Source organism: Silurus meridionalis, chromosome 19 (assembly GCF_014805685.1).
Source record: "Silurus meridionalis isolate SWU-2019-XX chromosome 19, ASM1480568v1, whole genome shotgun sequence".
NCBI classification, from domain to species: Eukaryota; Metazoa; Chordata; class Actinopteri; order Siluriformes; family Siluridae; genus Silurus; species Silurus meridionalis.
Genome location: NC_060902.1, coordinates 4887402 through 4904595, shown reverse-complemented (window position 1 = coordinate 4904595; position 17194 = coordinate 4887402). Strand labels below are relative to the sequence as shown.

The window sequence follows — 17194 nt, the reverse complement described above, 5'->3', positions numbered from 1 at the left end:
AAATTAAGTACAGAAGCAGTTTTCGAGCCTGTCTTCAATGGAGAGTTAATACTTAGCTAAGGGGACTGAGGGTTGTCATCCTGGGTCCTTTCACACTGGCAAGTCCCCCCATCTCAACCACCAGAACACATTTTTTTTTTCTTCTGTTTGCAGTGGAGCTTACAATGTTTAAAAAAGGGACAATTTTTTCTTTTTTTTAAATTCAAGGTTGCAAACTAGTGAAAATAGTGAAAAGTGAGTCTTAGTGGGTGAATATAAGTAGATTTTGCAACATTTTGGAGAATATTTCATTCCCAATTTTCTCTTGTTGCAATGTAACACTGCTATTTTAGGCATATTCACCTGCACACAATGTGACCTCTTACTAATTATAGCTACATATAGTCATGCAGCCTAAATTTCTCTCTAAAGCTCTATGGCATACAACCACCTCAATGAGGTAAACCATTCTATTTTTTATTTAGGGCTTATCACAACAAATCTAGTCTACCTACATTAGCAAACTAAACTTGTTATTTGGTCGATTAACCAGCTAAGAATGGTAAAGTGTTATAATGGTTACAGGTGCATCAGCTGATTTTAATTTTTAATTTTTTTCCATATCAGCAAAATAGATGCCCGGGCCGTTGCTTTTCTCAAGGAAAAAAAAGCCAAGTGTGAAAGGAACCCAAAGTGCTCCAGTCAGCTCTTTTTCTGGAAGGGGAAATAAAGCAAGTTATCGAATGACAGCATGCCATCATGACCAGCCTTACTACTAGATGGCATTTAGAATTACCTTTAAAGCATATCTATTAAACTAATGGTAACTAAACACATGCTGGATGGTATGAAATACCAAGACCTTTTAGTTTGAGAATGTGTTTGAATCAGTAAGTTTGATTGGTTAAACAATGTTCTAAGAGAAATGTGGGATGTTTAACTGTGTGTTTCGCTTCACTCGTCTGTGTTTGTCACATACAATGGCACTAAACAGTTACTACAATAGTGTTAGTAACATTATCAGTGGACAGGGCAATTTCAGGAATATGACTTTTGCCTTAAAATAGGAACGCGCCAGAAACGCGTTCCACATTCCAACTAGTGGAGCACAAATTAACCAAAAATGTAACCATATACAGGTATTATCTGAATTGTTGCTTACGTGATGATGTATTGTTTATATTAGTGTGTATAAAAGCAACATCGTAACTACAATTATTCAGATATTCAGTACAAGAGCACTTTTGCTTGTATGATATTCCTTAATTATACCACAACCCAGTTAAAGTCCTCAAATCTGATTCATCAAGAGGAGGTTATTTACGGTCAACTGTATATAAGCAGCTCTGACAAAGACAATTGTTTCTATAGTAACAGCTTTTTGACATGGACTTGTACAAAGTATAATCAAAAGCCAAAATTAAAGGTATTTTAAATCATCTTGCAAATAAACATTAAATGGTAGTGATAAGTTTACTGTAAAGAGATGCTTCGTTATGCTTTATTATTCATTCATGGAAGGAGTCTTCAGTGTCAGCGGTTTATATGAGTCAGTATGTATTTCTCTACATGAACATCTTTGTGTTTTATCTTATTTTTTTCATGGTTTTAACTTTAAAAGAAAGCAAAAAAAAAAGAACAACAGGTTGTTTACAGCTGCAATAACATAAGCGATAACAGGAGCAAGGTATAGCATGACAGAAAGTGCTGTTTTAAGAAAATGACCCACAAACAGGTGATAACACAATAATACAAATCAATAGGAAGTTGAGTAATCACTACAGATCTAATCTTTTCTATATCCGCCATTCTGCACTTATACCGTATTTTTCGGACTATAAGCCGCTACTTTTTTCCCATGTTTTGTACCCCGCGGCTTAAACAACGAAGCGGCTAATTTATGGGTTTTTCCCGGTTGCACAAACTTCAAGCCAAAAAACTGAGCGACATAACATTAGACCAATAAAATTTCCGAACAGAAACGAAAAAAAAACCTCACCTGTGTTCTGAGCTGCACGGCATCGGGAGAAAAAACTTCACTGATAAAGATTTTTAAACGCACGACGATGCCAAAAGATAAACTCCCGAGAGAAATAGTTGTAAAAGGAAGGAGGAAGACAGTGAACAATGACTTTCTTGGTCGGCTACTGTTTAGATTCAAACCGTTGTTACGTGTTGAGTCTGGGTGAAGGGAGAGCTCGCTAACTCCAGTTGCAACAGAAATCATATAAGCACAGACAGGTTTCCAAAACGCGTGCTTTTTTATTTTTCTTGGCAACAGCGTTACGGGTTAGTCAAAGAAACTTAGAAATGAGCATCAGAAAATAATAAGGACATAATCCTCGGTCTTGCACACATGCAGTAATAGCGGAAAAATGCGGCGGCAGCCTATTCCCAAAATGCCACTCTGCTCTTAAAGGAGCCACAACATATTTCACCCGTTACACAGTGTAATAGACACTGTCTTTCGTTAAAGCCCCTGTAAAAGTTCATTAGTTTCAGTGTAGACACCTGCGGATTATACACAGGTGCGGCTAATTTATGTTCAAAATAAAAATCTTTGTCAAATTCAGTGGGTGCGGCTTAAATATGGGTGCACTTAATAGTCCAGAAATTACGGTAATTTTCCTCATATATATCTTTATATATTTTATATTTGACATAGTTTATACTCTTTATTTATCTGCATTCTTTTTCTTTGTTTTATTTTTCTCCCCATCCTATTCCCTCATGCCGGACAGTCGTATAAAGAATTTCACTGCATGTCGTACTCTGTATATACTGTATGTGTGTGTCAAATAAAATAACATTTGATTTGATTTGTTATGTTGTTTCTTATGTTTAATGTTGTTTTGTATATGAAAAAATAATAAAAATCAAAAATAGGAAAACCTTTCAAGGGCTTTCATTAAGTGCTACTCGGGTTTTCCCGCATTCCTCCGTGCCCTTTAAATCCACTTCAAAAATAACATTTTAAGGATGTCTGGAGTGGAACAGGTTCCTAAATTAAACACTGTGAAGCCGTGATGTGCAGCGTGCGCTCGGTGTGAAGAATCTTGACCCCGCTGCAGCTGAGGTTTCTATGACAACTCGTTCATATCTGACCGAGGCCGGGCTGAGTCACGGGGAGATTCCCTGCAGCTGGTTAATGAGCTGCACCCTGCCACGTGTATAAAGGAAATAATGGGATTGGTGTGAGATGTGAGGCATCGAGGCAAAGTTCTCAACAGAAGGTGCAATTGAGGCGGAGCCATTAAAGCATATGGGGTGAATTAGATTTCTGTGTGTCGAGGTTTGAGTGTCTGTAGGTGGCCAGAATTGGGCGCGTTGTACTTAATGGTGCGTCACGTAAAATAATTACTTTGTGGGCATTTTGGGTAATTCTGTGGGTAATTCATTGATTAATCAACATTTAAATTGGTAGTATGATGAATAAAATATAGCTGTACAGTCCCAACTGTGTCATTCAGCAGTGTTTCACAATCAGACAATCTGAATCTGTGTTTACTGAATCCTCCAAAGATCTGTAGTGGGCGTGGCCTAAATTTGAAGTGTTTTCTTCTTTTTTTTTCCAATAAATATAAATACTGACTCTTTGCTCCTCATTCTCAGCTACTGTATGTTGCTTGAGAATGATCAATTAGAGGTGTGTGCAGTTTTAATCCCGCTTAATAGATTTGCATGTGTCTGCCCCTGCAAGATTTGCTAAATTTAGCTGGTTTTATTTTGAGTCTACCCCCGGATACACACACACACACACACACACACACACACACACACACACAAACACACACACACACACAACACCCACATACATACACCCCTCACAAATCTAAATAACAACATGGACTACTCCTGAAATTTCTCTTCAGGACTTTGCACTTTCACATACACCATGTTTAACGTGCACTTTATATACACATTTTAATTGTTTTTGTTCTCCCTTCTTGCAATTTTGCTACAGTAATTTTATACAATTTTTCAAAATTAAAATTAAAAATATTAACATTTTTCATTTTAATTCTTATTACCTTTTGTCCTTTTTTATAAATTATGAATTTTAATGGATGGTGTAACAGACCTGTACATGAGAGTAAACTCTCTTTTCTATCTATCTATCTATCTATCTATCTATCTATCTATCTATCTATCTATCTATCTATCTATCTATCTATCTATCTATCTATCTATCTCTCTCTAAATATATATATATATATATATATATATATATATATATATATATATATATATATATACAGTATATTAATGATGTGCTTTATTTACTCAGATATAAAAAAAATAAACGGCACCAAAAGATAATTTTAAATCACTAAACACTTGTTTTACTGATGTGCCTCAAATTAAGCATCATAATCCGCCATGATGCACATGTCCAGCAATTAAAACTGTCAGTGTGGAAACAGAGCAAAAGTTCCGTTTGGTGTCCTGATGGTTTATGTAATTAAGAACACCATAATAAATTTCAAATAATTCCAAAAATATTTAGTTTTCATGCTCTATGTTGAGTATGATTTCACTAATAATAAACATACATAAAGCATCAATTGCTGTATATATATATATATATATATATATATATATATATATATATATATATATATATATATATATATATATATGCATGCTGGATGTGCATGCCTGACAAAAAGTGTGTGTGTATGCTTTCACTCTCTCCCTCACCTCCTCCAGCTTTATTGTGATCATGGTGAAGGCTCGGAACACACACTCTGTGGGGCCGGTGATGGTGATGATCCGCTCGGGGCAAGAACCCTCGGAGATGTTAATTCGTGCGCTGCTCTGTTAGGACAGACAGATCAAAAAGACAGAGATCTGAACAACAGGACCAGACAAGTGTAGATCATATACAGGGAGGTGGGAGACATTATTGCTGATATCTCTCCACCACTTTTCTATTTTTTTTCTTTCTCACTATCAAATCTCTCAGAGATGCTTTTTTGCATTCTTATGTGTGTCGTTTAGCACTTCTCTGGGCCAGCGTCTGGGCTCTGAAACAGAAATATGCTTGAGAAAATGTGTGTGTGTGTGTGTGTGTGTGTGTGTGAAGGTATGTGTGATACATTGTGATAAAAGATGTCTAAGTGGCCCCTGCTTTCATTTTGCTTGTAAAATGGACACAGAGACTTGTGCATGCTTGTTTTGTAAAAATAGAAGACTATTTTTAAATCATAACAGTGAATGTAAAGGCATTAATGTGTGTGCATGTGTGTTTCTTTCCGCTCGTGTGCTCAATGACTCATTCTCCAGTGTGCCCGTGTGTGTGTGACTCAAGAAATTGCTGTGCTGTGCTGGACTGTGTGAATCATCTTCCTGCAGGCCCCCTGCTGTCTCTCCCCATTAACACTGATCACTCCATCAATCTCACACACACACACACACACACACACACACACACACACACACACACACACACAGCTCTGGCTTCATGTATATGCCACACAGTTGTGCTGCACAAACCCTGTATAGCTGCCATTTCAGAACTGAAAAGGAATCGGTTGTGTGGCAAAATGGGACGAGAGTTAAATTTAGAATTTGCATCACCTACGTATTTTCTATGTATTATTACATCAGTGTGTGTGGTTTATTTGGTCAAATTTCTCACCTCACTTTCACCAACTTACATAAAAAAGGACTTAAATAAATGTGCATTATGGCAGGCTTGGATACTCTATTCTGATTGGTCGGACAGGGATTGGTTCATTTTTAACACTCTTGGATCTGGCAGAATCTGCATGCTTGATATGCTTGACAGTATCTCACAAAAGTAAATTAAAGCAATGTTGGCAGCACTCACTCAGCATTTTTTTGAAGCAGCTTCTGCACCTGACACACAGCACAAAGACTCAACTTCTTTGATCGAACCTTGCGAGACCTGTTCTGAGTGGAACCCATCTAGGAAAACCTCTGTATTACCCTGACCACTGTACTGTAACTCAGTTCCAGGGTGTTACCTATCTTCTTATAGCTAAGGCCAACAATTCTAATTCACAGATCCTTAGAGCGTTTTTTGCCATTGAGGTGCCATGTTGAAAATCCAGTAAACAGTATAAGAGAATTGTACTCAAACCACCTAATTTTAACTGCTCTAATACAAGATACACAAATTTGTATGGTCCCATCAAGGAGACAAAAAAATAAACATGAAGAATAGGACATGTGGCTTTGCTTGGTTAAGCGACGCACAGCTGTTATCACTTAAGGCACACTCAGTTTTGTTGCCAGCCATTTTGACAAGAGGACAGTAAATCCATACTGCTATACAAGCTGCACATTGACTACTCTAAAATATATCCAAGTTTCATTTCTATGGTATTGTCCCTTAAGAACATATAGTAAAATGGTTGCTGAAATGTGAGGGGTGTACTCACTTTTCTGAGATGCATCTAAGGAAGACACTCACTTTCTTTTGTACATTCAATGACTTTTGGCATGCAACAGGTAAACCAACCCAGCATAACATTATGACATAACATTATGACAAGTTGCATGAATAACACTGATTTTCAATTCTTTATGGCACCTGTTCGAGGTACAAGGATTTGACAAGGGTCACATTGTGATGGCTGGACGACTGGGTCAGAGCATCTCCAAAACTACAGCTTGTGTGGTCTTCCCAATCTGCATTGGTAAGTATCCATCACAAGTGGTCCAAGGATGAACAGTTGTGAACTGGTAACCACTCATTGATGCATGTGGGTAGCAAAGGCTGGCCCGTGTGATCTGATCCAACAGACAAGCAACTGTAGCTCCAATTGCTGAAGAAGTTAATGCTGTTAATGCTTAACGGGTTAAGCTAAATGCTTAACCAACACAATATTCGGCAGACGGTTATAATGTTATGCCTGATCAGTGGCCATAAAGTTTTGCCTGGTCGGTGAATTATGAGTATGACCGTAACCAAAAAGAAAATGATTGGGCCAGTCGTGCTTTGTGTTCTCCATTCGCATTTCTGCTGATGTTAGATGAGCGCAAATGAACCTGGGTTCAGTAGAATCAAATAAGTCTGACATCAATGCTATTCAGATTTTAACGAAAGTGAAACAGATTAACATGTCCTTAAACAGAAACTAGTACACACCCCACATGACCAAAAGGTGTGTAATTGTTGAAGGTTTCTGTGAGGAAAATTTTCTCTCCTCTGTAACATGACCATTTCTTTTTCAAATCTTCTTCAAAGGTTCTAAAGAGAGAAACATAAAATCTAGTAAAGGGATCAATGTTTGTAGCTGCTTTAATCTTGATAGTAAAAGGTACTCACTTTCTTTTTCATCTCAGACTAGCTTTTCATATGTTCCCATGTTAAGCTAGCTACATCTTTTGAGCCCTTTCAGCGGCTGGGTAGGAACGACATTAATAAAAACATATTTTAGTTGCCTGAATGGCTAGCTAAAAAAAAAGATTTACACCCTGTCCACCCTCAGCATGCATTTCAGATACAATTTCACTGATGTATATTACTGCAGAGATTGTGCCCTTCTCCTCTTAACTCATTCTTGTTTGCTTTTAAAAACGGGTTTCTTCAGTGGCGCGTGAATGAGGCTGTTTTGCCGTCATTTTCAGGATCCTGCCGTGTTTGCAGTTTGGTTTCTTTTTTTGACTCGCCCAATAAAAAGCTAGTTTTTTGTTTATTGATTAACATTTGTAAAATTTATTTCTGCAATCGAAAGTGCTCGCTCTGCACAGACAGAGATGAGGATGGTTATTTATTTTTATTGTTATTTTTAGGCCGACAGATGTTTGTAGGTCACCAGATGCTCTAATGACCCTCTCTTGAACTCAGTTTGACCCCTGCTTGGCCTATTGCTTTCATTGCTTATATAGTGAGTCATCTCTATTACTGTAATTCCCACTTAGGTTGGGTATCAGCTCTCAACACTTTCTACAGATATACTGACTGCCATTTTTTTTTTTTTTACTTGTGTCCAATACATTTCTTACTGAGGATTTTTATAGATGTACTTGGCCTACCAGATAGAAGATTCCAAATTTGGCACGTATAAATCAGTTCTGTCAATTGTCACTCATCCCCCAATGTATTGATGGGGACCGCAAGCTACAATTTCTGCATTTGAGTTTTACACCAGTATCCTACTGCCACCAGGCGTAGCTCGTAGCTAATACTGTGGCCACATTTCAATTTTGGCCCAGTTCTGGTCTCATCAAGGTTGTTCTGGCAACCGGATCCGGAGCTGTCTATGATTATTACAAGGTGTTATGTAGGCCAGATGAAAGTGTGAACCAGCACTGAGGCCATTGCTAATTTGCAATTTGTACCCGCCTTTCAAAAATTCTGGCATTGGGATCGTATTTCTCCTGCCCATTAATAGGTCTGGGCATTCAGTATCTCAACTAATAAATTTCATACTGAATTTATCCAGACAGTGATTGTTCTGGTCAAGGTTGCCAGTTAAGCAGTTACCCCACTGAACGATAAAACTTTTAATTGGGGGCTACTTATTTTGTTTCTGGGATCTGAGCTTTTGTGTGTGTTTTTTTTTACATAAAAACATTTAAAACTCATAATTTGGTCCATAAAAGAATAGTAGGGTAGTAAGGAGTGGTAGATTTTGAGCTTGGGGCACTGGGATGGTTTTTGATACACACTGATCGATCGATCGATCGATCGATCGATCGATCTATCTATCTATCTATCTATCTATCTATCTAAACTAATAATATATCAGCTCTCCTCAAAATTTTTGACCACTTCACCTTTCTCTTAGAACAGAAACTAACTTTCCTGTTCTCTCAGCACTTCTACTCCCCTTCATTGTTATGCTTATTTTATTTATTTATTTATCTATCCTACTCTGGGACCACACATGCACTTAAACACAGGTGTAAGAAAAGCGAAGAAACTATAGGGGCGATCAAATCTAGGAACTCCAAGGAGCAAAGCAGATTCCATATCCATGCTCTCACCTATGCATATACAGGCCGCATTAGGCTGTTGATGTTACCACCTTTTTTCCACTTCAGTCTCTCAACAGCCAGATGAAGAAAAAGTCGATGCTCCAGAGGTGGACGAAGTAGACAAACCATGACTTGAATAAAAGTCGAGATACCCTAGGTAAATATAACTCCAGTAAAAGTGCTCCCTTTAAACTTTCACCTGAGTAAAAATACAAATGTATTTGCATTTAAATGTTCTACAAGTATCCAAAATACTATGATTTCCTATGGTTATAATGTTCCTATTAGATTTTTGTCACAAGACTCTTTACTTAATCAATTCCATTTATGTAAAAATACTCTGTTACACTTAAAAATCTATTAATAGAATGATATTAAGGACCTAAACCCTAATTATTATCTGTTAAAATGACCAAAACATTATTTTTTAACTACTTAAAAAAATTTCTGCAAATAAGACCTAGGGTGTTGTGGCGAGTTAGTCAAGAGTTTTTTTTCCATCATTTATTACTCTTTTGCTGCTGAACTGTATGTTCGTGCTAAGTAGATACCACCAAGCGGCAATCAAAACAAGTGGCTTTACCCTGTTCGGTGATTGTCCAGTTAAGTTTTTATTCACAAAATGTAGCAAAATGTAGTTGAGTAAAAAGTAAGATATAAAAGTCTGCCAGATACGTGAAAAAGCTACTCAATTACAGTAACGAATTACATTTACTTTGTTACTGTCCACCAATGCTAAGCCCTATTGCCTTTAATAAAAGCAAACTTTTAATTCAAGTTTTTTTATAAATAACCAGCTCACATGGGGGGGTATTATGTATTTCTCTTGACACTTTTTCTGAACCTGACACTGAGCACATAGTCTAGAACTTGTACCGCCTAGAGACACTGGTCTAACTTTTTTTTTCAAGCAACAAAAACGCTGTCAAAACCCGTGATGTCTTTTCATCGAGAACCCAAATACAATCCATCAGGAGAGATGTTCAGGACAGAATAAAGACTTGGGCTAGATAAAGTCATCCCTCCTCGGCCTTGCCAAATTTCCCCTTTATTTCTCATAATTTGTATAAATTCACATAATTATCCCTTCATATCTTATTGATAAATTATGCTATTTGACACTGTTTTAGCTGGATAATTGGACTTACAGGCAAGAACAAGCACAGACCGGGCAGCACACTAGAGCTTTTACTTGCCTGGAGGACTGGCTAATGAATTTGCTTTGTCCATTCTTCTTGTCACATATTATTAATTTGGGAGGAGGAAAGTGTTGATTTTACATGATGACTTATCAGGGGTTTTTTTTGTTACCAGACAAATTGTGCCCTGGACATGCCTGCAAATTGTCAAAACAATGCTCAGTTGCTAATTAGAGGAAAAGAGAGATAGATAGAGAGAGAGAGAGAGAGAGAGAGAGAGAGAGAGAGAGAGAGAGAGAGAGAGAGATAACGAGTGTGAGTACAGTGCCTGTTTTACGTCTTATGTATTATGAAGCCAAATCATTAGTCTTCATTTCATTGTGGCAGCGAGCGCATGTCTGTTAAATACATTTGCTTACTCTGTGTGTGTGCATACGTGTGTGCGTGTGCCTGTGTGTAAGAGAGCAAAAAAGACGGAAGCATCTTCTGAGGAGTTCCAGCTTTACATCAGTGGCTTTATTGGAAGAATGAAAAAGCATTTTTCATGTGCCACGGCAGTGAAAGCAAACACACACACACACACACACACACACACACACACACACACACACACACACACACACATATACACCTGAGGTTTTCTCCTTTGTAAGATCTCCTGGTGTTTTGAGTGTGGCCTTGAATCTCCCCATTAAACAGGAGTTCATGAATGTGTGTGTGTGTGTGAGGGGAAAGGCAGAGACAGTAGTCCTTGAGATGACGAGCTTCATTTACATACAGTATTAATGCTTCCTCTCTCTGTCTCGCTCTCTTCTTATGTTGTCATGTTAGTGTCAATGTGAAACACACTTTGTTCTGTGTTCTGCCTTTTCTCAGTCTTTTCTCCGTCAGTGCCTGAGACCAGCGCACTGAACTTTTAATGTGGCTGTGTGCCAGACAAGCTTCAAACATGTCCTATTTCCTCTTTGGTTTAAATAAAGCACAAAACACACAAAAACACACACAAACTCTTCTGGATGTCTTACCTCCTCTCGTATCCTTTTCACCGTTTCTCCTTTCTGTCATACATAAAGAACAGATGATTTACATGTAGTACATTTTATTGACCTAATGATCAATACACTAATGTAATATACATTAATTAAACAAACCCATGCAGAAAAAGGATGGGGGAGGATTCAGTATTGTAGTTAATATTTTTAGAGCTATATATCCATAATCAGGGAATACAACGGTTTACAATGTCATTGTGTGATGTAGCTCTGTGTTGTTTTATGTCTCACTGGGGTTCTGGAGAACCGTCTAATTTCACCGAGTAGTGCGTCCGCTATAGATGGTTGAAATGACAATAAAAGCTTCTAGACTTGACTTGAAATTTCAATAAATGAAGAAATCATGAAAACAAAATGGAATTCTGATAAACATTTCTGTCCACAGATGAATGGTAACCATGATCTGGTTCAGAAGGCATTTTTTTATATATTAATTTAGCTAATTTGCTAATATGCTAATTCGTCACTAATTGAGGAATGTGTATCATGGACGCTGTGAAAATTGTGTGTATTGAACATTGTTTATTCAGCAAAATAAATAATTGTGCTTTCTGCAGCCATTATGAAAAGAGTCTCCAGTGTCGGTGCTTTGTAACATTCAGTAAGGGTTCTGTGTAAGGAAAATCTTTGTGATATCAAGTTTGTTTTGTTGGCTATTTTGTTTGCATGAACTATAGTTTCTATGAGGACTACATCATTATCATTGTGACTATATCATTGTGGGAGGTGGTAGCTCAGTGGTTAAGGCATTGGGCTTTGGATCAGAAAATCACAGGTTCAAATCCCACCACCACCAAGCTGCCACTGCTGGGCCATTGAGCAAAAGCCCTAAAACCCTCCCCTGCTCAGTTGTAAGTCGCTCTGGATAAGGGCGTCTGCCAAATGCGGCAAATGTAAATGTATATAATTGTGGCAGTGGAGGCATGGCCAGGTTTTAGCTGTGAACAGACTGTGGTCAAGTTGAACAGACAGGTTTCATGATAATTCAGATCAGTGGCTCAATTTACGTGTGCTCTGTTTGCATTTAAAATAAAATAAAAAAGAATGCCATAAACCAGAGTAAAAGGAACAGAGCTGACAGCGTTCACACAACATATATGCCCATCCACACACCCCAGTGCATTAATTTTGAAAAGTGCTGATGAACATAAGCGAGACAAATGCCACAGGAACTTTGTCAGTGTTTTATTATTTATTTTTTCTTTGAATGTTAAAAAGAGCTAGTAGGGAAAAACATAGCAAGCCCGAAGCACTGCCAAAGTCTGCCTGTCTTCCTGGTCCTACTTCCTACACACCTTCACACATACTGGGTTCAACAATATTCTATATGAAACTAAAAATGAATAAAAGAAAAATACTGTCTGCAATTATTTGAACAATCTGTACATTTGCTAACATTTCTTTCCTATTTCATGAAGGGTGCTAAAATTTTTAAGAGGTAATTGGGGTTCTGGGTATGGACCATTGATATTTGGAATCAGTTTTTAAGTCAGGAAAGAGCCTAAATAAATAAATAAAAGCAGATTCACATGAAGGGTCATATAAACAGACTGTCTCTAGTGCTTGGGTGGTAAGGTTACACGAGCGAACAAGGATACCTGTATTTAATGAGCTTATTGTTTTCTCATTGTCTTTTCACTGGTTCAAGAGAATGGCATTTTTTTTTACAACCAATCTAAACGGAAGGCTGGGTTTAATAGACATGGAAGACTTCCATAAGAAAACAGGGAGCCTAATGTGAAACATCATATTAAACACTCCTTTAATTTACGCTCCTTATGCTTTGCTAATTCTTCCTGCCAAACCTTACTCATAAATGTTTTCAAGCTGACGAGCCTGATGAGCTAAATCCCAAATGGGAGGCTGCACGATTGCGGTGTCATTTAGCTCTTATTAACTTAATCAACTTGATTCCTTTCTAGCAATTTCCATCACTAAATCTGAAACGCACCTCAGGCATCAATATGTTGTCTTGTTCACAAGGTTCCTTTCATGATAATCATTGCATTTCGTTCTAAATTTACTATCTGACTTGGAACTCCCAGCTTTGGAGCACAGAGTTAGCAAATACAAATATGTCGCAAACTAGCAATTGGTAAAGGTCAGAAATATGATTGTGGCTTAATGGATTGATATATATATAATAATGTGCTTCAGAGATTTAACATCTTATTTTAAGTACTGTAGCTATGACATTTGGTGCAATTTATAACATTCTGTTAAGCTAACACAAGATAATAAATTCCCTCATGGCTAAACAACAGGAAAATAAAAACACTAGCCAAACTTATAACATCTTGTTGTAATGTATGTAAGAATTTAACATCTCTAAGCTTTTTCTGAGGGGAAACCATCTACTCTTATGCCACGTATCCATATACTCATTTGTTTCCTTCAATCCATACCAATGCACTTAACTCACTAGCACACTGTACATTATTAAATGATGCTAGCCAGCATTTTTAGCTGAACTAATTTTCTGGTAAACCGGAACATGCAATACAGGTTTTTATTGTTTAATGCTATATGTATTCATTTATTTATTAGCTAGCTACAATTATTGATTATCTGTTCACTCTAATGTAATATGTAATGTTACAGTGACTTTTAAAAGAGAGAACAATCTCCTCATGTCTCAAACAGAATTATGTTTACTTGAGCACATGCTGGTTTATGGTCATGAAATCTCTATCATGCTCCAGGTCACTGTGCTAGCATATGCTTCATTAGGGGTGTAGTGATGGAAAAGCAACATGCTAGCAAAACCTCAGAGGTTTGTTAGCAGGCTAGTTCTCAAGCAAGAGTCTGTATGGTGTGGGATTTAAAAAAAGGCTACCAGGAGAAATGATAACATTGCAAGATTCCATGTGACTTTTGTGTTTGGGAAGGACGCTGAAGGACTTGATGCTAGCTAGTGGCTCCAGTCTCTGAAGAAAACCGCACGCCCACACGCAAGTTACACACTGCACGCTAATGATGATGATCTTTTGCGCTTATGAAATCTACGTTCATGCTGCCTTCAGGGATAAACAGTGTCAGTGATATTAAGCAATACAAGGTTTTGAACTGTAACCAATTCCCATCATGGCTTTCTACACTGCATGAAAAAAACTTAATAGAGCTTTATTGTGATTATGGTTTACTTGGCAATCTTATTACCTCTGGGGTCTCTAGGTAACACTATTCTGATAACAGATTATCACCTAGGATAACTTCTTTACGAAAGACATATCTATCCCCATAAAATGGCTTCTGGGGTGTGAACTGATTCCTTATTTTAATGTCTGAAACATGAAGTCTAGACTGAACCGCTGTAGTCTTTGAGATATTCTTCACCCTAACCAATCAAAACAATTTCGACAGGTTCTCAAGCTAGCTAAAAATGCAGCAAAATGTCTCATGAAATCTTAGTGTCGGTTAGCACTCGCATGTTTGTTGTTTCTGAGAGAATATCAAATACGATGGTGATGACTGCAGTATTAGCATTAAAGCTGCTTTACTAGCTTCACTAAAAGATTAGGAAAGCAAGCTAATAGATTTAGCTACGGACAGTCACCAGAAGTCTTTCCAAGTGTTATTTTTCTGCATAATGCCTCTATATACATTCAATAAGACAAGTTGATACCTTGAAACAGGTTTTTCTTTCACCTTTGCCCATCAAATAGCAAATGGTAAGTATTTAAGGGGAAGAAATGTATAAATAGGGGGAAATTAACAAAAAATGTGATGGCATAGTTGATAGGATTGGTCTGTTTGATTTGTTTCTTGTTTTATATTTGGGTAAGGGTTATTAGCGCTGCTGCGTCAGAGTTTTTAGGCAGAGTTTAAACAAGTCTTAATGTTTCACTAACACCTCTATGAGCAGGTCAATGAAAGGCATTGTGGGTAATCAAAGTAACTGTTAATGAGTTGGAAAAAGTCAACTCAATATTCATATGCATTTAATAAAAGGTGAATTTTCCCATTAAATAGCATGCAAATGACCAGTAAAGCGTCAGACTTTACTGACGTACAGAGGTACTCACCTTGCCTATGATGCTCCCAACCTCCTGCAAAAAAAATAAACAAACACAAGGCAAATGTAAGTGCATTGATCTGAGCACTTTTCCCCCGAACCAGGATTAAACAAGGAAGCCGCCTGTGAGCTCGGCCTCGTCCCAAATCTAACAAACCTTTCCCGATCCACTATCGGACTGCTCAATTTGAAAGCCGTAGGGAACGGCACATCATAACATACGAGCTATAGAAAGGAGGCTTGAAACGTGAAATAAGAAGGTAAATGAACCTTTAGTAAATGATTTCTTTAAGTGGGAAAATTCCATTATCGGTTTCAATTACCAGAGCAGCTGTCTGGTGTCCCGTGATCCTCCAATAGTCTGTGGCGGCGAAATCCGTGATTAAAATAAAGCAAGAAGCAATTACATATGACTGCTTCATGTTCTCATTGAGGATTTCTCCTGATATTGAAAGGTTGGGAGCATGACCTTGAAGCAACTAAATCACTTTATACTTTTCACTTTTGAGAGATTCTGCACAAAACAAGATATGTAACAAAAAAAAAAAGGCCTTTCAGTCGAACAACATATTAACTTTAGTCTTGCAGATGTTCAACAACATGAAATGGGACTAGCAATAGACAAAAAGCACCAGGATCATTGTTGTGGTATAAGAAGAAAAACATTTTTCACATACATATCTGCTTTACACCATCCTAAATGGATAATTTACCAATAAGGGCATTTCCTGTCATTTCTTTTTCTCAGTATTGCTAAAATAAAATCTTTATAATCGTATTTATTTCTGATGCAATAAAACCTAATCTGGCCACTTCAAGTTATATAAAGCGGTGCCATCAGGTATAAAAACACCACACAAAACCAGTTCCACTGGGCTGTTATGTATTTAGGAAAAATCACTCAATTTCTAGAAGCCATGTGGGCAAAAAAATGAGTACACCTGCTGTATCAAGAGTAATTAACAAGTAGCTTTGAGCCAGGAGCTGCTAATCAAACACACATTGGCACTGATTCTACAAATCTCTGAAAATCTGCAGCTGGCATGAACAGCATTTTTCCCAAAAAATTGGTTTCTAGAAGACATAACTCGGCAAAAGACGTAAAGGTTTATATAGCGTGAGTTACATCGTTTTTATACTTATTTGGGGCCATGCACCAAAGTTATACCTGGTATTTATTTTACATTTTTGACTCCTTTTTCTTCTTCTGGTTCGGGTGTCTAAAGCAGACAATAATAATCTGATGAATTGTTCAAACTGTTTGTGGAGGGTCTGGACTTTACTTAGTTACCGAGTGGTTTCTGTATGTTAGCTCACCTACCAAAAAGCACCCTGTTTATTATGCATTTATTTCATATATCTGGAATTAGCATAGCATTTATATGCTCTCACTGGCTTCTGCCATTTTATTTGATTTTAAGGTCACCTGTCAATCTCCTAGCTTTTACTAGATTTTGGTGCTGAATAGGTAAAACTAGCTGAGGTTAATATAAATACGCTTCCATAAATCAACCATAACCGCTGATCTCTTGCACCAAGCTTGATCTTCAGATGACCTTTTAAAATCTGGCTTGAAAAAACAAGGTGAATAAAAATGTTATACTAAGTAAAATAGAGTAAAACTGTAGTAAAATTTAATTAGTGCGCTTTGGCTCTTTATACAACATATAGACAAATACTGGGATATGTGAATTTCCCAGTCTCGTGTGTGTGTGTTTCAGGTTGTAGTCTAATTACAAATAGATATATTCATCGCAATAACTATATCCAAATTATGTTCCATCCTTTGTTTATGTGTCAACAATAAATGTCACAATGTCACCAGGTGGTTGCCCAGGCCACCAAACATACACTCAAGTAATGCCTCTCTTTCCCGTTGATATCTCACCCCAGTTCATGACTTGTTCATTATTCATTTAATGCAAATGAGGAAAAGAAATGAAAAAAATGCATGGCATGGGAAGCTAACAGGCAAAACACTACGGCACTGTGCTGCTTTTAATGACATTGTGTAAGCAGGCCAATAATGAGCTGCTACAAACACCTTGCTGTGTTAA

The 17194-nt window shown here is 37.4% G+C and overlaps 1 protein-coding gene across 5 annotated transcripts in view; it reads right to left on the bottom strand.

The window, feature by feature from the left end:
• The window catches only part of pcbp4 (poly(rC) binding protein 4), a 90888-nt gene that overhangs the window by 30417 nt on the left and 43277 nt on the right, over positions 1 to 17194 (bottom strand). For all 5 annotated transcript variants that reach the window (XM_046874931.1, XM_046874932.1, XM_046874928.1 and 2 more), the window contains exons 3-5: positions 15148 to 15171; positions 11096 to 11128; positions 4681 to 4797 (exon numbers count right to left, since the gene is read on the bottom strand). In XM_046874931.1, the coding sequence (XP_046730887.1) occupies positions 4681 to 4797; positions 11096 to 11128; positions 15148 to 15171 (174 nt within the window). The remainder of the gene's footprint in view (positions 1 to 4680; positions 4798 to 11095; positions 11129 to 15147; positions 15172 to 17194) is intronic.